The sequence below is a fragment of the Ascidiella aspersa genome, chromosome 3 (genome assembly GCF_963924565.1).
Source record: "Ascidiella aspersa chromosome 3, kaAscAspe10.2, whole genome shotgun sequence".
Lineage (NCBI taxonomy): Eukaryota > Metazoa > Chordata > Ascidiacea > Phlebobranchia > Ascidiidae > Ascidiella > Ascidiella aspersa.
The window spans coordinates 26,200,186-26,221,645 of record NC_139449.1 but is presented as its reverse complement, the minus strand read 5'-3'; the positions used below and the strand labels follow the sequence as shown (position 1 = coordinate 26,221,645).

The 21,460-nt window shown below is 39.8% G+C and overlaps 1 protein-coding gene across 2 annotated transcripts; it reads right to left on the bottom strand.

Annotated features, from left to right (window-relative positions):
• Positions 1 to 582: 582 nt before the first annotated feature.
• Positions 583 to 18,697, bottom strand: LOC146161174 (uncharacterized). Of its 2 annotated transcripts, XM_083384187.1 has the most exons (15): positions 18,342 to 18,697; positions 17,733 to 17,772; positions 17,126 to 17,294; positions 16,690 to 16,814; positions 16,081 to 16,209; positions 14,945 to 15,058; positions 14,358 to 14,483; positions 8,795 to 8,884; positions 7,177 to 7,493; positions 5,541 to 6,067; positions 5,073 to 5,183; positions 4,244 to 4,334; positions 3,256 to 3,418; positions 2,025 to 2,252; positions 583 to 1,190 (listed from the first exon to the last, which is right to left on the bottom strand). In XM_083384187.1, exons 1-14 carry the CDS (start codon positions 18,450 to 18,452, stop codon positions 2,032 to 2,034), a joined length of 2,334 nt encoding a protein of 777 aa, XP_083240313.1. In that variant the 5' UTR covers positions 18,453 to 18,697; the 3' UTR covers positions 583 to 1,190; positions 2,025 to 2,031. The 2 variants fall into 2 exon arrangements, with proteins under 2 accessions (XP_083240313.1, XP_083240314.1); XM_083384188.1 differs by lacking the exon at positions 8,795 to 8,884.
• Positions 18,698 to 21,460: the final 2,763 nt, after the last annotated feature.

Sequence of the window (21,460 nt, the reverse complement as noted above, 5' to 3'; positions counted from 1 at the left end):
CCTCATTGGAAGTACCGCCTGGTGTTTTGCGCGCATCAAACAAACGTAACTATAGAGGGTGTGGGAAACGGAATGTGGGGAAAGACATGGAATGACAACTGATACGTACTAGTCAGTAGTTGGCAATATTTACGAATGAGCGGTGGTTACATAATTTACGGAAATAAAATGGCCCTCATTCGGTTAAAAACAATGGCACATGTGACTAAAAGACGAACGGCATACTGTGAGTAAAGGGAACAGAACCGCGTTCAGTTTGAGTTTGTGGAGATTTTTGGGCGCGTGGCAAATGAGAATGTAGAATAATAGTGCAAACGGAAATACTGCAAAACTGATAAACTGGCAGCAATGATTGAAATGGAAAAATTTGCTTTCAGTGTAGGATTGTCAATTCAAAGCAAGAAACATACCGGAGTAATACGTAATTGCACTAAAGCGTATTTTTATAGGTAAAGTAATAGGAAGTGTAGCGTCTTTGCTCCAATGGAAACCAAGTGTGTTGGCGAAAATTCCAATCAACACGCTCATATTTCTGTTGCATACACTGGAAGAAGCCCGTTAATTTAAATGTAAAAAAAAACGCTAAATAAACGAAATAATGGAACCGAGATAATTTGCAGTTAATTAGGATAACATAAATCTCGGCAATAACTGCAGCGCAACGCAAATACGATACAAACATATAAAAATACCATTCAGCAATGTTGTACTATAAAATGAATACGTTGTTTGTCAATCTATTCAAAATTTACAGTAACAAGAAAAGAAGAGTTTCTATTCGCGGGTCAATAATATTACAGCAAAAGAATAGTGCAACAAATTTCAATGACGTAGGGAGAACGGCAAAACACCAATGCAAAGTTGATGGCGAAACTGCATGTACTAGCGATAAGATAGGTAAGAGATATAAGGCAGTATTACAAATGGAAGGTTTCGAGCTCGATTTTTTGGTTTTTCTACTGCAGAGATAAAAAGGTAACAATAACGGTTAGGGGATGGGTCTATGGCGCAAGGTAACGTGTCAATGTAAAAAAAAACGGGTGCATATTGAAAAGAGGCGAATGTGCGGAAGAGTGATTACACTTTTTCTTCATTATAAGGTGTACGATTTGAAACGAAGACAAAACGAAAAAAGGCAAATGGGGAAGTTTCCGCTGCTTCTTATTTTGTTATTCCGCGAAACAGTAAACCTAGAAACAACAAATGTACTTTTGTTAGTATTGCGTTTTTCTATATCTTAAATTCTCGCACTTTTTTTGTTACTGTCGGGTTTAATATATAATTTACGATAAACTATACCGGTGTAGAAAATTGCTTTTGCGTAAAAAAACAAGGCGATGTCAAATTAGATTGGTGATGGTAATAATATTTCTGATTAGTCACGGGCAACCTGTGCCCATGGACCTTAAAGGCCCGTTTACACTACAGCTGCACTGAGCTGCGCTGGGCGTAATTTGCATTTAAATTCTATTGTGGCGAGCGTTTCACGCTTTGCTAAACTCAAGCCCCGTGCAGCAGCTGCAGCTAGCTTAAAGTTACGCTTTGCTAAACTCAAGCCCCGTGCAGCTGGAAAAAAATACGCTTTGGAGCGATTTCCACGCTTTGCTAAACTCAAGCCCAGTGCAGCTATAGACAAACATTACGTTTTGTCGCGATTTTCACGCCCAGCGCAGCTCACTGCAGCTGTAGTGAAAACAATTTCACGCCCAGTGCAGCTCAGCTCCGCTCAGTGCAGCTGTAGTGTAAACGGGCCTTAAAGTGCGAGTATTTTTAAACGCGTGGAACACTTTTTTGCAATATGTAAATTGCGACAAAATAAAACTACGAAGGATGTATGACCTGCCAATCAAAATCTCCCTTCGGCTAAAATCTTAGCGCAAAAACTTATTTTTCTTGAAAAAGTGACTTAATAAGTTTTAACTAGAAGGCATTTAAAAGTTATTGCGACCTACTGTGTACTTCACTTGTTGACGTGCATTTAAACGATTACGAGTTCAAACAAACAACGCGACCGCCAATTTCACCTGTCAATCAACGACTCCCGTTGCTCGTGCGTCGCCCGCCATCTAGCGGTACGAGATCGGCGAGGTCGGAGCGCTGAATTTTGACCAGAATCAGGCGCAGATTGGCGCGGTTGAAGGGAATCGGTGCGTCCATGCGGCACCAGTGGAGCAGAACGACCTCGAATGGCCGCAGGGTGGGGTGCGAGTGCATGAGCCCGTGCAGCTGCTGGATGTTTTGGAAGGTGAGGCCTGCAAAAGGGTAGGGGTTGGTTGATTTCATGCGTTGTGAAGTGAAGACGAAAAGGGTTAGTTGTCTACTTAATGGAAACTGCTAACCTTGTGCATTTCAGTGTAAGTGTTTTGTAACTAACTTTATTGTGTAACTATTCTGTTACATGCGGTCGAAGGTCACTGAACACGTGATGCCTTGTAGGATCTCGCACTGTTGGTGTTTGGTAATGATGTTTAAAAAAAAACACCGATGCTGTTTTTGTTTCTGTGTTAATAAAACTGGTTTGTATGTATTTTCATTTTATTCAATTAAGATACGAAACCACTAGAGTAAGCAATTGTGTTACTATTAAATTCCTGTACACGAATAAAAACTTCAGTATCGGATCAGTTATCTAAAACATTTTAAAACGTGGACTTAATATAATGCGAAAACAAAGTGTATCCAAATAATCATTATGACAACCCAATGTCAAACTGAGCTTTCAATTAACACTAAGGTGACCTGAGGTCAACTAAGCATCCAAATTAACGTTCGACACCTAATGTCAATTTAAGCATCCGTATCAACACTTGATCGTCCAAGTTTTAGTGAAGATTCCAAATCAACACTATAGGACAAAATAAAGTCAAACGAAGTATCAAAATCAAATCAATCCCTATAACGTCAAAAATACTTTGAATTTACTATGCTTGGTCTGCATCGTGCCATGCTTTTGAAAGCAACAATTTAAACGACTTTTTCTCGGTTTAAAAGATGACATGTTGAGATATTTATTTTTAATGTAACAAAACGTAGAAGAAACATCAAAGCCCATTTAAAAGTATAGGTATCAATTTCATACGCCTTGAATAACTCTGTTGCTTTTAACAGGTGTACTAAAACGTTGCTACTTCTCTATAGGGGTCTTAATATTTCTACTACGTCCAACTAAAACCTCCAACCGTTACGCTCCAATGCAACAAAATCTTAGTAAACCCAAAAAACTGGAAGAAAAAAGCCAAGGGCAGTTGAACCTACCCAGTTCCTCGGCGAAGGCCTTCCAGTCACCAGCCGTTCCCACGTCCGCCTTCTCAAGGCCGAGCGCTATGCTGAGGAAGACAGAGTACGTCAGGTCCAGCCAGCGGTCGCGCGTCTCGCTCCAGTGCGTCTGGTGCAGGACCTCGTTGATCGAGGTCTCGAACTGCAACGAAAATCGAGGGGGTGATAATTACTTTAAAGCAATGAAAAGTACGGATACAGTAAAAAGTTACATCTTTTCATTTAGTAAAGTCAGTTCAAGAATTGCTGTTTTTATTCTTCTTTTAAGCAAAAAAACTTTTCTCAGTAACCTGTTTCACATCACCAGTGTTGGAATGACGTGCACTTATTGAATGACTTGACTTGACTTAACTATTTTGGGCAAAATCACTTGACGTAAGTCAATTCGTTAAATGACTTAACTTTATTAGTGTTTAATCAAATACATTTCAGTAAAATTGTTTTTTTTTTTGTCAATGATTAAAGATACAAATCCTAACTATCTATTTGTTTCGTTGCTTGCTATGCGAAATTTTGCTCAAAATGAAACGTGCATATCGATTTTGTACGTTTACCATTTATTTGGTAAGACAATGACGAAAATTTGACTTGTTATGATGGCAATGACTTGGGACGTTTGTTGAAAAAAATTTTGAGTTGAATTTTGCTATTGACTCGACTGAGACTTAATTAATTTCAAAGGGACTTGTTTATAACACTGCATATTCGGAGAGAAACGTATGCTGAACACAACAAAAAAAATTTCACTTGAAAAAATTGTTCCTGGTTACGTTTGGATGAATCAGGTGGCACTATATAAAGACAAGTTGCATGAAATTCTCGACAAGCTTTCATACAACCGTGCTTCATCAGGTCAAAGTGTCCTGATGAAGCTCTATTTAGAATTAGACAAATACAGTTACAAAGATTTAGTTAGTTACGTATAGTTGCGGAAAGGTCAAAGTTGCTCTTTTATTTTAATACTCACGTGATAGCTGTTTTCGTAAGAGATATTCGGCTGTTCATCTCCTGACAAGGGTGGGAGTTCTTGCCTGTTGATTGCATTCCAAAGAGGATCCCTAATAAAGTTTATGAGGTTACAGTTGGACCCTGCTAATGTCGACAGGAGGATATTACAATCTGTTTTCAGCTAAATCGATAGGTTTCCATTAAGTATATTAGCGAGCAAACTACCAGGTACTATTTTCAATTGTCGTTAACAGTTGAATCAATTTAAACGGAAAATTGAATTCTGGACACTATGTTGCGCAAATAGGGTGCATTACTTGGGAATTTTCCATTGAAATGCAAGCCGAAATACATTTGTTGTGAAAACGAATGACCACTGTCGTAGTTTATAGCGATATCCACATTCAATATTTCAAGCCAAGTACAGCATTCCAATTTGATCCGAAATACGTTATTCCAACACTAATAAGGTCAAATAGATTTTTGTTGGTGTTTAGGAGTTTACATAACTTCGGGTACGAACATTCTATTTTCTGCCAAATATTTTTCCGGGTAAAAATAAACGCTGCGTTGAGTCGCTACCAGTAACTCTGAACGGCACAGCACAATTAACTGGTACTGAGTATCGACTGCGATCCGATATTATCGCAAAAAAATAGTTCAAAGCAGACAAGGGACAAAGAAAGATGCTTAGAAACGTGTACCCCTTCTGAGGTCGCCGTTTGACCAACGATAACGGCTTTCGTATCATACATCGGAATCCATCGCAAGGGGGTGGTGCAAAGGGCTTAAAACAGGCACAAAAAAGGTTGGCTAGAGAGCAGACTTATGGACGTCGCGCAACTCACATATTGAAGGAGTGTTCCACCGGTGGATTGCGAGGCGGGGGAGGTCGAGGCGGGTTACGGTAGATTGGCGGCGAGGTCTGGCTTCCGTTTCCCTCCGAACTCTTGCTGCGACTTAAACGGCAAGAAAGCGGCTTGGTTTTCGGGGAGTCGCTCATAACATATGGTACTTTGACAAACACAGAACGAACAGTACGCAACCCAAATCAATTGCCATTAGGGTATCGTGGCATTGACCGTATTAAAGTTATACAACAACATGGCAATTCACTATAGTCTGGTATTTTATCGACTAAAATGATCATATTCGTGTGTCTACTTTTGCTTGGTCTCACCAAAAAACTAGTTAGCAAGATATCGTCAAGCCCAATCGCGTTTTAGGGCACCAAAAACTATCCTCTAATAATAATAAAAAACCAAACGGGCGATAAACTGCCAATGAAAGTTCGCAGCCGAAACGAGAACACTCACAAGTCTTTGGGAGGAATCGGCGGCGTACCGCGCGTTACAAGCGGTGGCGGGGCGAGAGCACGGTCGACGCAAGGGAAGCTGTTGCGGTGAGCCAAGTTCACATAAGACTGTTGCTGCTGCTGATGTTGCAGCGCCAAGCTGGCACCGTTGCTCCCACGATGATCAACGCGGTGGTCGCGGTCCGGCACCTCAGGCGGACGCTCGCCTGTGTTAAGGTTCTGGTATACACTGCCGCCTCCACTTGGGGGGTGTGGCCGTCTCGTGACGTCGGGGTCCGAGTTGCCGCGACGCAGGCTCAGGTTGACGTAGTGGTCGTTGCTGGCGGTGGCCTCGGAAAGGAAGGTGAAGTCGCCGGTGTGGTAGTCCGAGTCGAAGCTGGTCTGCGTGTTCAGGCGCGGCGCCTTCTTGATGCTGTTGCTGCCGTCGTCGTCCACTGGTGAGGAGGGGAAGTGGGGAGGCGAGGGCGACGGGTTCCAGCCACCGTTGGCCACAAAGGGCGGGATAAACTCGGGCGTCAGCGAGCGAGTCTAGGCAAAAAGAAAGGTGCTGCGGTGTTGATTTTCGTTTATGTTTACGTCGGGCGAATCTACGGAAATAATCACCGCAAAGTGTTGGGGATTAAGTGTTCCGGAAACCACTATATGTTTTGTCAGGATTCGAACTTACGACATTTCGTAATGGGATTTAACTACAAGAGACTAAAGCATTTTACAATACGACTTAAATCATGCTGGTACCATTGCTTCGCCAAACGAGCAACGTAGGCTTAGTAATGCTATTTACACGTAAGTATTATGGATGTATTAATTTGAAATTAATCGTAATATTTAAAATATGCTTCTGTGTGGGCTTTCAATACGTCTTACCACAACCTTAGCCTAAAGCTTCAAAGTTTAATATTCTTTTGAAAATATCGACGTAGGTGGCTATGTAGTACACCGAAAGCCATGAGCAGACCAGAAAAACAACTAGCCTGCAGTGAGGTTCGAACTCACTACCTCCGGTCAAGCCGGGACCGTCGCTCTACCAACTGAGCTATGCAGGCTCAGAAGGGAACGAGTCGAGAAACAACCATGCGCCAATGCTTGCCCAATCTGTTAGTACAAGCAACCTCATAGAAGGGGATCCACAGTACCATATCATTTATTCAATGAAACATTCACACATATGTGTGTTAATAACTGAGATCTAGCCCTTCGAAGCTGCTTTTTGACCAACGACTACGGCTTACGTATAGCTCAGTTCATAGAGCGAGGGTCCCGGCTTGACCAGAGGTGGTGAGTTCGAACCTCACTGCAGGCTAGTTGTTTTTCTAGTCTGCTCTGCTTGCATCATAGATCAACAGACTTGGTGAGTCTGCGATGGCTTTCGGTGTACTAATTATACGTAAGCCGTAGTCGTTGGTCAAAAAGCAGCTTCGAAGGGCTAGATCTCAGTTATTAACACACATGTGTGAATGTTTCATTGAATAGGTGGCTATGTATTTACTAAATCAGTCTCTGCTACAATACGTTTATTTACAACGAATCATGCTGTAACCTAGGCAGAAAAGTGTATCGATAAGGCAAGACAAAAAAAGACATTGCGAAAATGTTTTAAAAGGCTTATTTGAACAATGAACAACACGACAACTCACCGGCGAGTGACCGGCCAGGCTCGGGGGCACCACCACCTTATTGCTGTTGTGGCTGCAGTGTCCGGGTGGGCCAGGATTTGAGGGGCCGGGCCGGTCCGACGGGCAGCGAGGCGCCGTATCGCGGTCGCTCTCGATGCACAGGCCGGCGGCGTGGCCGTTTAGCAGGTTCTGGTACGGCGTGTTGCTGGTGTTGGCGTCTGGCTGCATCTGGTCCCTGACTGGTTCTGGTTCCAGCCTCACGTACAGGTTCCCCTGGTGGTTGTTGGGCCCGACCTGGCTGGTCTTTTTGTCGGTGTGTGGCGCCTTGCCACCGCTGCCTGTTGAAACAAGGAAAGCAACGCTATGTTAAACGGCTGTTTTGCTGGCAATTTTGTTCCACAGCAGTCAACACCCGTCTTGGTTATTTTTTGTTCAAGCGGGATTTTAAGATTCAAAGCTGTTTCAAACTCAAGGTTCTAGTGGTCCCCGTTTTTTGCTGATTGTTGTTGCCAGTTATAAGCGACACTATGCCTAGTATGCAAGCATTACCCTAACAGCAAAGAGTGTTGGCCGCTGTAAACATATTGTCTATAAGACAAAACGTGACAAAGAAGTTTAGATATCATACCATAGGTGACTTTGTGCAGGAATTGAGAATTAAATGCAAATCGCGAACTCGTGCTAGAGGTCGAATACCTTAAGCTAATCGAAAATTTGGTTGGTTGTTCAAGACATGCATGTCATAGAAAGCACACTTGAAAAAAAACAATTGGGAATCCTTACATGAAAATTGGGAACAATTTTTCCGTACAAAATAAATATATAGCAACAAACAAATGGACAAAAAGTCGAAAAAGGGGAAAATAAACCAACCAAATTTTATTTGTGATCCGAAAAAATCGATGCTTCATGATTATTCAGTCGGTTTATTTTATTTTCAGAAAGGGCGATCTATTATTTTTGAATTTATTTAACTTTTCAAAAGGTAAATCCTTATAGTTCATATAAAGGCTATATTACATACATTACACGAGTGTACCCACCCTGTAAGTTCGAGAAGGTTTACTCATATTTTTAAAACTAACAGAGTAAACAACAACAAAATTGTGAATGTTAGTCATCGAGCGTCATATTTTGCTGCGATTAGTCGAAGCGATAAAAGGAATAGGGTTTCGTAATCGAGCCAGCATGCAGTGAGCCACACGGGACATTAAGTTTCACAAACAAACAAAAAAGCTTTACACTGTTAGTTGCAATTACAAACAAAAAGAGTTTCGAAACGTGACTCATAATATATATACCCCAAATGAAGTAACTTTGAATGGACTATGTGCTTGCGATATAGAAAAACAGCGCTTTAGTTTATAAATGGAAACACGTCAACAGCTATTTGAATAATGTCAAATAGACGCTTAAATTTAACTTATCGCCGTCCGACAAGACAAAATATAGGTCGGAGACAACTTAACAAGGGAAATAGTTTGCTCACCGCTGTACGTGTCTTTTAAGCGCCCATTACATTTTACCCCGGGCACATTTCTCCGCCAAACCAGTCGCTAGTGAGTCACAAGGTTAACGCGCTTAACGCGCTAATGCTATGTTTTAAGAAGCCACCCAGCTACAAACACTACCACTGTACCGGAAGGTGAATTGGAGCTTCCTGGCAATATCTTGGACAGCTTCTTTTTTGTCGGCGGTAATTTTATCAGGTTCGGCGAGCAATTTAGGTCTGCAAGTGCAAATTCGTTAGGTACGCAAACAGTTACATGCAAGGGCGTTAATCATTATAATGTACCATGCAATTTAACAGGTTAATTACTTAACACTCACAATATTGATAGCGTAAGTGATTTCAACACATTAAACGAAGAATTATCAGGCACACTAAATCATAGCAACGTTTTACAGCCTTATAAAAATAATCTGCAATTCAAAATTAAACGCCACACACTGGAAACGAAAAATATAGGGTGCTTAAACGAAGTAGCCGGTTGGAAAAAGGGAGGCGAAACACGCGAATCTACGGTGTCACGGAAAAAATACGGCGGAATATTTTGCACGACGAAATACGTCAGTGCCACCGAGAAAGGGAGGGGCTAAACTCAAAGCAAGCAAAGCGAAAAGGTAGACAAACGAGCCGCTTCTACTAATTCGTCAGCCTTCGCTGTCTCCCCGTTCGTGTGACCCGCCTTATCGGCCGATCTCTATAGTGCTGGATGCTACAGTCGTTGCACCATAATACGACATTTCGCGTCCCGCCTGGTGACCCGTATAATGGTCGTTTCGCATTCGTGGAGATGGCTGCGCTCGAAACTCGATACACTTTGCATACAGGAACACTTTGGTGTTAAGTGGTGCTAATCAACTACATTATTTCGGTACTGCATAGATTCTTGTAAGGCGAATGGTAATTTTGGAATTGGATAACATGTATGTAACCCACTAAACCCAAGTGCAGGTGTGGTCTCTGACTCTCACTATTTTAGTTATTTCTCACGTAGTTAATTTTTAATAGTTGTTCTTACTTTAATAATCACGAACATAGCTTTGCTTAAAGGCAGTAGGGCAGTCTAAACAACAAACGGAGCAGAACCTGATATTCATTATCCAACTACCTATTAAATTTTGTTAAAGGGGTTGACCTGAAAGGTCGGCATCGAATGGCATAACATTGGGAAATCTTAACAAATTGATTTCTCCAGCTCAAATAAATGAACTCTTAGCGGCAAGAGAACGTATGACTGTTGAGCTGAGCGCCAGTTCTTAAGAGGAGGCGGAGAAGATCCTTGGAGACCGCGACACTTTTCAGGCGCAACTAGCCGAGTCCTCACTGACGCTTGCGGTTCACGGGATGCTGGAATTGGCGCGGGAAAATCCGCTGGTATTTTTTTTCATTTTTTTGCAAAGTCACCACGGAAAGGCGACGTGCGAAAAATTCCAAGTCTGGCGTGACATTATATTTTCCCTTCGAAACGGATGGGGCGTCACATGGCGTGTTACGTGTTCCGAAACGTCACGCGAAAATTTCAAGCTTTCACCACGTGACATTAGCAATGTGCAATTCGGGCCATTTTACGCAAAAGGCAGAGGCGAAGATAAGGCGCCTATTCTGTTGCCGATTAATTTCGCAGTCAACATTTAAAAAACGCCTGATATAAACAAGCATATAAATCAGTAACCAAAGGCAGGGCTTCAAAACTTAAAACCCATTTAATACAACACAATAAAACATTTAGCATCCCGGCAGCTTTGAAAGTGATAAACGAGACATTTTTTACCGTCCGCCCGCATTTGTTTACACTTTACAGTGATGTACAACTCGGGTGTTATACCAAAAACAAAAACAATTATGACCGGACGGGGGAAATATGTGGATAATTCTGGAACCGATTGTAGTTCTGGTGATTTTTAAAGAAAGGATCAGTTCCTTTTATAAGCGTGTGCGGTCCAGTAAGGAAAATGGTAGGAGAACTTCAGGACAAAACCCCAAGCGTTCGGTCACCTCCCCCAATGTTGAACACATCAAATCTCAAACACGTTCTTTTTGCTGTGTGAGTCCATCACTCACACACCATAATAGCTGTTTGGCTTTATAAATAGCCGTTCAGCGGCTATTCTAGTACAGCGAATACAACATGTAGCGTAAAACGACGATTTTCCCAGCGCGCCACACTTTTAAGGCACTTCAATCCAAGATAATGACTTAATGACGCAAAATTTGGTGTTCAACGACCTTACAATGCTAATATTATTGTGGGAATTTTGTCTAGTTTTAGAGTATGTTTTTTAAGTACGTGTTCAAATTAATGAGCCAAGTGTATTACACAAACAATGTGGGATTGGCGACCGACGTATATTTGTCTACTTACAGATAAATCAAAAAGAAAAACAAAACAAGGTAAACATTGCCCAAATCAAGCTGGCGCGGCTTTAATACAAGATTCTAAACGATTTACAGGTAGCCCTAATATAAATAGCCGTAGCCTAGTTAAACGATGGCGGCCTTGTATTTTAATGGAGGGAAATAACATTCTTAAAGTTTTGGAAGTAAATTCTTCTGACGACTTACTATCAAGGTAAAACGACGCGACCATTTTAGCGTCACTTTCAACGGAGGAAGTCATAGGGAAAGGCACTATTTTTGTAGGGTTATCTTGAGGAGAAAATAACAAGCGTTTATTGGAAATACCGTTGCGACAAAAAGCAGGCGTAAATTTACACAACAAGACACAGGCCCTGTGTCGCAGCGACACTTAACCACAGGGCTTATATCTAGACACGCGTCGTGATCTGACGATTGCCAATTAGGGGGAACGCTTTTAACGCCTTTATTCTACTCGTAACGTGACTTTGGTGGAGAAAAGCTCGACTGGCTGACACAATTTGTTTAATATTGCCATTGTAGTTTAATTCTAATATATTTACCACTTCCGGGTACAGTCAAACTTTATTTGATACCCACATGTCATAGTGACACAAGATAATTTAGTTAGCCATATATATACCAAACCCTCTTTCAGAATTGTTATGCTACAGAAGGCAAGTTTTTATTAGTTCCGAGCGTCTAACGCCACTTGAACTGCGCGGTGTAAATTGCTACTTACACGTAGCGGCAGGCGCTGATGCGAGCTCTAATCAGAAGATGTACCTTCAACAAAAATAGCGCAAATATAAACTGGTTAGTCAACGGGCGGATAGTAAGGATTTGTTTACCGCTTCCGGGCACTCGAGACGATTTTGCAGATTTCGAACCCCAGACGAAGAAATAGAATAAATAACAGATTTGACCTTGGGCATTTTTTAGCAGGGCGCCGACGATGCTTACGTCAGCACTACGTCACGTGACAAACGGCTGCCGACGCAGCGCTGGCTTCGGGCCCGGGGGGCAGGATGCACCTTCTAGCGACAGCGTAATGGGGCGGTGGGCTTTGGTGCAAGTTAATGCTCTGAGTAGGAATTTTGCAGGTAAAATCGACCGACGTTCAACGATGTTCGCTCGGTCAAGTTTGTCGTTTTAAGTCGGCCGCCTCGCTTTATATACAGGTAAATAAAATATAATATAAACAAATCAAAGCTTCACACTTCATTAGTGTCACTCAAAGGTTTGACTTGAGTTACTTTTTTTTATTATTATTAGTTGTCTGTGGAATACTTTAAAACAGTGTTTTAGTTTTGGGGCGAAATTATAACGACGAAGCATTGGCGACCTCATTCGCTTCACTGATGTTTTGTACGCGTGCAAAATACAATATATTAGCAATATTAGGTTCAAATTTAATTGATATGATCCATATACTAATATGGCTTTTGCAATTTTCTCGAATTAACACAAACCAAATCAAACGGCGGCGCAATTTCGGGGTTTAAAAACTGGACTACAACACAACGGGCTTTGGTATTTCGTGAACCATCCCTGATTAAAAAACCTCGCGTTTACCAAGGGCGTGTGGACACAGGTCAGCCCCCAGCTTTTGCCCTTCAAAAAATAAACGAACAACAGACCAGCACGGATCATTTGCGCCCAGCTACAGGGCGTTTCGAGTCGCCCTCCCAGCCCGACGCGACAAAGGTGCGGGCGACAGGTCGCAAAGCCACAAACCAACGGTTTGAAGCGCGACTCGCGTGCGTTCTTGCCGTTACGGGCTTTTAGTCGTCGTCGCGTGTGTCGGACGCTTTGCAGGGCCAAGAGGAGATGAAATTTGGGCGAGTGGCCTGCTTTAGGCTTCGCGTCAAGTTGCTCAGCAGTTTTTAAGTGCTGTTTTGTAACACAAGCTGGTTTGTAACACAAGGAGCTGAATATGACGACAGCGCAGCCATGCCAAACACAGATTGGCAAGACAGACGCTGACAACAGTTAAGATGCAGGGATTTACACCACACCGTATTAAGTGGGCATCCTGGCATTGCCCAATGGTCATCTTAAGCCTAAAGTTATCCAGTTAAAACACACACTTAATTATGTTGAATACCGCGAACAATTAAACCAGCCAACAAATCTTTAAAATTTCTGAAATGTTTGGGCCTAACTCTAACCATTTAGTCACAGTGTAAGAAGATCATTCCATTACAACTCCGATGCGACACCCCAACTACGGCGGTTACAATGCTCAATGCTGTGAATTTGTCGAAAGCCTCTTGTCGGGTTTAGCCTTCTGCACTTAACGAAACGCGGTTTAAGTGGTAATTTGATCTGCGACCGCCAAAATTTGCGCGCTGGACTGCAAGGGCGGTTCACTTGGTGGGGCCTTACAAAAGCACAATGCGTGCATACACAAGGCATTTCTTGTTGGCAAAGGAAAAAGATTACACATATAGGCAAACACATAGTAGGAGTTAACTGACGTTAATCGCATATATATGTTTGGAGTGGTTTCCCAATCGACCCGGGGTGCCACTTTTTAAACACAAGGATAACGAAGGGATATTTTTATTTTTTTAGGATTTCAACTTTTATTTTGGTAAGTTTCTTGATACTATTGTTCGTGTTTGGCTGCAATAAATAAAATGTGTTCCTACAGTGTGTATAGCTAACGTATGTAGTTCTAATTTGGTTCATTGTGCCTTACAATTTTTTTACATTATAACCACTTATCAAAAACACTAGTACTAGTTAGGGGTGCCGCAAACTGTTCATCTTTTCTGTAGGGTGGCGCGAGCCCAAAAGGTTGGGAAACACTGGTTTGCATCGCTGTTTAGTTCGTAACATAAAAAAATTGGGTAACCAAGGTTAACTAACTAACGTCGCCAAGGAAACTAAAGAAAGGTATGTTGTAAAGTTGAATTATGTCAAAATCACGCGATACATCTATAAAAAATTGGCAAATACCCTGCTTAGTCTGAGCATCGTCTGGTCTTGTCTCGTATCATAAAACATCATTTAGGAAGAAAGAACGTAAAAATAGTGCTGACGCACGATTAGACCGAAGACCGCCGCTAAGTACAACACTTTACTGAGAAACACGTGTCATACCCAGAAGCTAAAAATTGCAAATGTTTGCCTGTTTATTTTGCACGTGCTGTTGCCGAGAACTTGGAAGTCTTAAAACTAACCACCCGTCTTTAAATGGATCGCGACAAGGCAAGGATAGCAAACAGACAAAAAGAAAAAAAACAGCCAGCCCTTAAAATTCTAAAACACCGATAAAGAGAGGCGAAGCGTTAGATAGGGCAGCGACTTGCGGGCCTTACAAATTGCCGCTTACCGTTGAATCCCGGGCAAATGGTGGTGGTTGCCTTGCGGTTGGCGGCGCTGCTACGCCTGGCTTGCTCCACGATCTTACGCAGCTCCAGGGCACCTTCGACGCTCATGCGCACCAGCGACGAGCCCCCTGCAAGTGCGGTAAGTCGGTCAGGATGTATAGAAAGAATGGGTCAATCTGCGTTGCGCTATGGGACCGCCCTTGGGGCATTGAACGACCGCGTTTGGCTACTGCGCAGATTTGCTCTGTTCTTGTTTGCCGCCTATTATGATAAATACCGGGCTTACCGGTGGTAGTGTGAATTTTTACACAAGTGGTGACTTGTGGCTGTTCATGGATCAAATTGGTTTACCCTAGTTTTAATTGAATTATAAACAATACTAAATGGTAAAACGAAAATAACAATCGCCAAACAATGTTCGTTCTAGTCGTGACGACATCGTTAATAAACCTTAGAGTTTTAGTAACCCTTCAAGGCACCTAATTTTCAAAATATGTATAAATCATTCAGTACGTAAGCCAGGGACGTAAATTCACATCGCGCATCTAGGGTGAGAAGTTTGCTTCAACTATATTGAGAAGCAACTGACCGCTTAGTTCTTGAACTTGGAAAATCACGTCCGTGGTGGACTGGTCGTCCATAGTTGTCAGGTGTTCTTTGACGTCAGTGAGATCTTTCGTCCGCCAAGACCTCAACACTAGTTCTGGAACATAGCATAGCACAAACAAGCTTTAAAAACATTCACCTCTCCGAGTTAAGAACTTCTATAAACACAGGACGCTACAGAGTTACGCTGGTTATTACCGTTTGATTCTAGCCCAGTGCCGCTTAAACCGAGGTCAGCTGCTGACCTCTTGGGGTCCTTGAGAAAATTTTAAAGTATATGTCTGACATCTTTTAAATTCATTTTCGGATAAATTTTATTAGCTGGGGAGGTGGAGCACATCTTCTCAATAATTAATAGAACATTAAGAGTAAAATTGAAATTGTGTTATTTTTCAATTTTTCCTTATTTAACAAAAATTATGAGCACCTTTATTATTTCAAACAAATGAAAGGGGTCTGCCAGGTGATAAACTTTTAGATCCATGGTTTTAAAGGTTATACTTGTTATTTATTTGCAGGTCATCAATAGACAATTAATAAAAATAAAAACCACAACACCTAAACAGTACAAAACATGAACTTAGTCTAGCCTATCATCTGTGACTTCAGGCAACCACACAGGCTGAGAAGACAAACATACATCAAAGCAGTAAAATGGTGAAAGGTGTCACTGCATGGGGCACAACACACAAAGGGATTAAGTGCAAAAAGTGCAGCATCATACAACATTCAATCTTTTAAACCTGTACAACTTTTCTCCTAGCCATGTTTCTTGTGGTAAGGGTCAATAGGAAACAGTTTTCTTAAATATCAGTTATTTGATCTTGTACACTGACAGTGGTCTGGTTTCGCTAAAAAATACTGTAGTATTAATATTACTGATGAGCAAGTATATTTAAAAAATATAAGCCAGAGGTGTAAAGGTTAGTTTTTTGAAATTTTTAGACAAAAATGTTTACATAAAAAAAAAGAGAAAAACAGCTTGAACTTCTTAAGAGTTCAGACCACATTTCCAGTAAAGCTTCATATGATTTGTAAATTACCCTAATCAAGTAGGTAATTTAAAACCAAACATCTAACCCCAAGATAAGAACAAGATTTAAGTGCAGTGAGTCTTACTGTCTCTGTTATCCCGGGTTTTATCTTCAAGGCTGTGACATTCACTAGTGTTTTCGCTGCTAACATGAAGGTAACACACTTTGCTGCTTGCCAATTTTGGATCTTTCTCAATGATTTTCCAGCGATTAACTGCAGAAAAAAATGCCTGTGAAGTTTTGGCTTTCTTCTTTTTAAGAAGATTAAAATTGCTAAATCATGTGCAATAATGAAGGCAAGGGTATTTTAATTTAACATGCATAGTCATGTTTTATTACTAATTTCAAATAAACATTAGATTCTGTAATTATAAAAAGAACTTTGACTTTCAAATGTAAAAGATAATGAGTTTTGGATTTCAATAATAAGCATGCATTTTAGTATGTAAACTTTTCCAAACAGCACAATTTGCCTAGAGATACAAAATCACTATGTATTAATCCTTCATCTTTCTTCCAAAACAGTTACCACCAATATTTTTTTCATAAAGTTAACATTTTTATAAGTGGACTTTATAGCATAATAATTAAACACTTTAATAACTATTTCGAGGTTGTGGTCATAACACAACATAATAAATAAAGTTCCAGTAGATATTCTATATTCTATATTCTATATATTATTGTTATTTACCATATTTCATCACTTCAGAAATTCTCTGATACCAAGTTCCTAAAATATTGTGATTAAGGCCAGTAGAAGTCATAACAGCATCCTCAATTATCAAATGACTTTGCTTTGTAATAATACACAGGTACCTAAAGGAAGGAAATTGAATAAACATTTATATCCTAACACGATACTGTTAAAGGGCATATTTGGGCAATGCAATTGTATTTCAAGAAATCAGAAGTTGTTCAATAGTTTTAAGGTGAAGATTAAATTAATCTTACTTAACAGTTTTTCACAGTGACTTAAGCCGTGTAATCTACTCTGAAATAAGTATGGCGAGACAAATCTGTCAATTAAAAGCAAGGTATAGAAAAGTCATTACAATTTCAACGTTATACAGAAAATTCTGTTCTGCAGCTAAAATAAAGAAAATGTACTTGTGTAGTTACCACTGTACCTTCTGGTTCCATATCTGTCATGGTGTTCACCCTTTTCGATTCCGCAAAATTCTGCTCTTGTAAAATTTAGTTCAAACTTTTTCTTAGGCTCTTTCTTTGGTCTTTTGTGGGATTCAAAGGATGTAGGTGACAACTCAACATCCTTAAATAGTTGAATGGCGCAGTGTCCTTCATAAGAAATGCAGGTTTTAGAGAAAAACAAAGCAAAGGGCAATTCTTAAACTGTTAGCAATAATATGGTTTAGAAATATTGATAGGCAGAATATTGATAGATAACTTAATTTGCAATGGGTTACATCACAGTACTATGCCCAACCACCTAACTTTTAGCCATGCATATTTGCCCGACATAATGCGTTCAAATAAAAAACAAATGCCACCAAAATATGAATGTAGCTTCCAGTTACACAGAATAACATTATCTAACAAAAACAAGTTTTCAGCTTTGCGTGACTGTAGACAATTACAACAGATTTTTTATGCAAGGTATCTTATGCACTTTGAATCAAATTCAGACACTTGCGGTTTCAAAACAATTAAATGTGAACTGAAAATTCCTTAAGTCCAAACACATATGTTTAAGTTTAAATATTGCACTAGACTTACCCTGGTTGGCATCCATAGAAACTCGAAGCTGTCCCCATCTCTAGAGTGCACAAACAACATTGTTAATTAAGTAAAGTTGTTGTATTTAACAATTGACATGGTGGTCACATATACACATATCTGCATTAGCATTACATTAGGCTAGTGGTTCTTAAACTTTTATTACCGCTGACCTCTAAAATATTTTTTTTGGTTAGGGTGGACCAGGATATGGAAGAAATTTCTAGATAATATGACGTCATAAATTGACATCATTATACAAATAGACGTCAGAAATCTGCTGTTTTCCATTAGAAGTGAAACAGAGTATTAACACATTCAGAACAAAAAGTTTAAATTTTGACTAAACTTTGTTTTCTTAAAAAATTTAATACTTTCCAAATATACACTAATATTTTAATTAGGCCTTCATGGACCCCCTAAAACTAGTTTATGTACCCCCCCCCCCCTCCCCCCCCCCCAAGGGGTCCATGGATCCCAGTTTAAGAACCCCTGCATTAGGCTAACCTTTCTAATAGTATTTGTAAACTGAAACCTTATGCTTTATCAACCATCAACTTTTGCAAAACATGAATAGCTCTTAAACAAGTTCGAAGTTACAGCACTCACCCGCTTTGTTCTGTAGCCCTTGAACCTGTGGTTAACCCAACCACATGCTACATCCTCGACTGAGTCATTAAAGGAAGAGAGGGTTGTTTTCAGCTGTTGTCTTTCCGTCATAATGTAATAATATCCAAAATTTCAGCCCAGTCAAAACATGGCAAAACTATGAAATCATTTTGCACAGTAAACAGAAAGAACTACTTGTTACAGCTGAAAATGGTCCTGAAAATTACTTTTGATTTGCTGTAACCTTAAATACATACATTTTACCTTAGCCTTAACATGACAAGGAGTAGCAACTGAGTGTTTTTTTACAAAGCTGATGCATCACAACATTGTTGGATAAAACAAATACAATGTTATTCAAAAAGCGCTACATAAAAAAAGCATGTTTGTAAAAGATAAAAAATAAGGCCACAATAAATACTACCTCAAATACTCCATTATGTTATCCTTGTGACATTGAAATGTCTGTTTGTTGATGGCCATACATTGTTATTGCTAATAATGTTTAGTGTTTTTACCAATTTTTTTTTTTTTTAATCTTACAACAGATACCCACTCCCACAGATTTCTTCTCATGGCACAATATCTGTAACATGGTACACTCATTTGGCAGTGGAATCCAAGGGTATGAACTCATGACATTTAATTCAAATTTGTACAAGGGTCAATGTACTTCGAAAATTAAGTTAAAATGCTTTCCAAAAATTGCCCCTATTTTGGCTGTTTATTAACTGTGGCTTAAGAAAGACTGTCAAAAAAACAACAACATAGCATTGCACCTATTTCATTACAAAACATTGTGTTTTAGATAATTTTGAAAGTAGCTGATTTTCTCATCTAATAGTAATGCCACCTGAATCCTGAATTATATTGAAAGCCTAAAACAGTATCTTAGCTGGAAGGGTTTAAGATTGCAAGCAGTTTTTTCTTAAAACCGTCAAATAACTTTGAATTCAGCTTTCCATTAAAACATTTTTGCAATATCTTAATAATTCTATGAACACAATACACAGCACATGCACATCTACAATTAATATTAAACGAGGATGAGGTAAAACATATTTTTCTTAAAAGTAAGTACAATATTGTGGCTGTCAACCAGACCACTACTGCATGAATTAGTTGCTACCTATTTAAACCTGTGGAAAGTATGGCAACTGCACCAGCAAGTTGTTTTTTTAAACATACCAAACCTGCACCCCCCAAAAAATCGAATATGAACCCTGATTTTCGTATACATAAAGTTAGGACTTTTGACATTGGGTGCCCCTAGTCGCTCCATATTTATAGCTGTTCACACCATCTGTCATACTTTCCCTTCTGGCCTGTTTAAAGGTACTTTTTCCAGGCATCAGACATTAACATTAAACTTCTGTATGGAGCTTTAGCAATAAATTGTAATTTTGTAGAGCTGTTGATACTAAATGCTAGTGCAAGTTTCGATTTAAACCTAACGTTTTTATATAAGAATTTATTCAAATAACCCTTCTATGTTTAACACAAAAACTGAAAAATTCACTGTGTTTAACAATATTAGGGCGGTAACAAAAGTTTCTCGGCGCTGGTCTAGAATCCCACAAAGGACATTATTTGAGAAAATGGGTTAGCGTTTGGGTTTGGATGGGTTAAGCATAGGATTATTAAATATTAATACTTGACCCACCCACACCCAAACGGCAACACTAACCTGCATCCTAACCCAAACATTGTGCATTAATTTAATAATTGTTTGATCGCTGTGGTAGGATTCTAGACCATCGCCGTTTTTTCGACTACGTTAATTTTTAAGTATGAAAGCACACGAACTTTAAAGCTGCTGACAAAATAAACAGAGCCGACTTAAAACTTATTTGTTTGACTCAAAGCTCATTTGTTTATATAACTGGCGGGTAAAATGGTCGCAGTAGGCAGGATTTAGGAAATTACTAAGATGTAGTTACGGTTCATTGCACAGGAAAGAACATGTTGGCGAGTCATGAATTTTTTTAAAATGCCTTTCTTGCAAAAAACAGCCTTTCTGCTCCACAAGGTGCCCTTAGAAAAAAGGGGAGAAATGTTAGCAGGTATATCATTTATGACTCTGTGGCAAGCAATGAGCGCCCTACATTTCAACTTACAATTATGCTACTTATTTATTGCACTGACAAGTCACAATAATATTTAACAAACCACCAAACTCTATCGTTTTTTCAAAGAATTCCATAAAGAATTATAAACGATGTTATAAAATAATGCCACTTAAGTAGACAAAACACCAGGGAACAAACGGAAAACGCAAATTTGCCAAGAATAGATGCTCGCAATTTTATTTACGACCCTTGGTTGGTTGGTTGGTTGGTTAAGGAAATGCAATATGAAAACAAAAGTCAATACAACAAATAAAAACTGTAAAATAAGGTAACTAAATAGGTGTTACCGATGTGGCCATTTAATGTTTTAGATTTGACTACACTGAACATTAATCGACTTGAAATTAAATTTTTCCTCTCAACATCAGAGAACGTGATGTAGGCAACGTTGGGTTAGCGTAAACGCGTACGTAGTGTATTTGACTCGTACAAATGACGTATGATGCTACGCAGTGTCCGGTTGAATGGGATTAGGCAAAGGCCTGAGTGGTACGATGATAATTGCTCCCCAGAGAAACGGCTGTAGCCAAGTGTGGAATGAAAAACGGCAATCCTTGGCAACGACTCGTCGCCTGGCGAGCCAAGGCGGTTCGGAATAGAACGCAAGTTGATTAGCGAGTTAACTCAGGAAGTTCTAATTTTCTCGACGCCTATCGCCAGTTCACCTTTTCCTTGCCCCAATGTTTCCAGAAAGCGTAATGTTGAAATCACACAACTGGAGTAGCGTTCGTATTATATTGACGCATGTGTTTATGTTCTATTTACCTGTCAAAGCGAATTACGTTAACATAAGGAGCAGTGAGATAAGGCGTACAAAATTATTAGGACGTGAAAGACCTTGTAACATTGCATAACCTATTATTCTGAAACGTAAGCAAGATAACACCACCAGACTTGGACAACTAGATTTATTATAGCTTTTTTAAATTAGATTAGAATTAAAACTATTGAGCATTTAAGTTTTTACAAATTAGATTAGAATTATAATTC

Bases quoted from the DNA above. Each gene is read 5' to 3' on its own strand.
- LOC146161174 (XM_083384187.1), bottom strand. From the start codon at position 18,452: ATGACGGAAAGACAACAGCTGAAAACAACCCTCTCTTCCTTTAATGAC. The intron at 15,059-16,080 runs GTAAGACTCACT...GCTATGTTCCAG, and splicing joins AACCCGGGATAACAGAGACA to AACTAGTGTTGAGGTCTTGG. The intron at 6,068-7,176 runs GTGAGTTGTCGT...CTTTTTGCCTAG, and splicing joins GCCTGGCCGGTCACTCGCCG to ACTCGCTCGCTGACGCCCGA.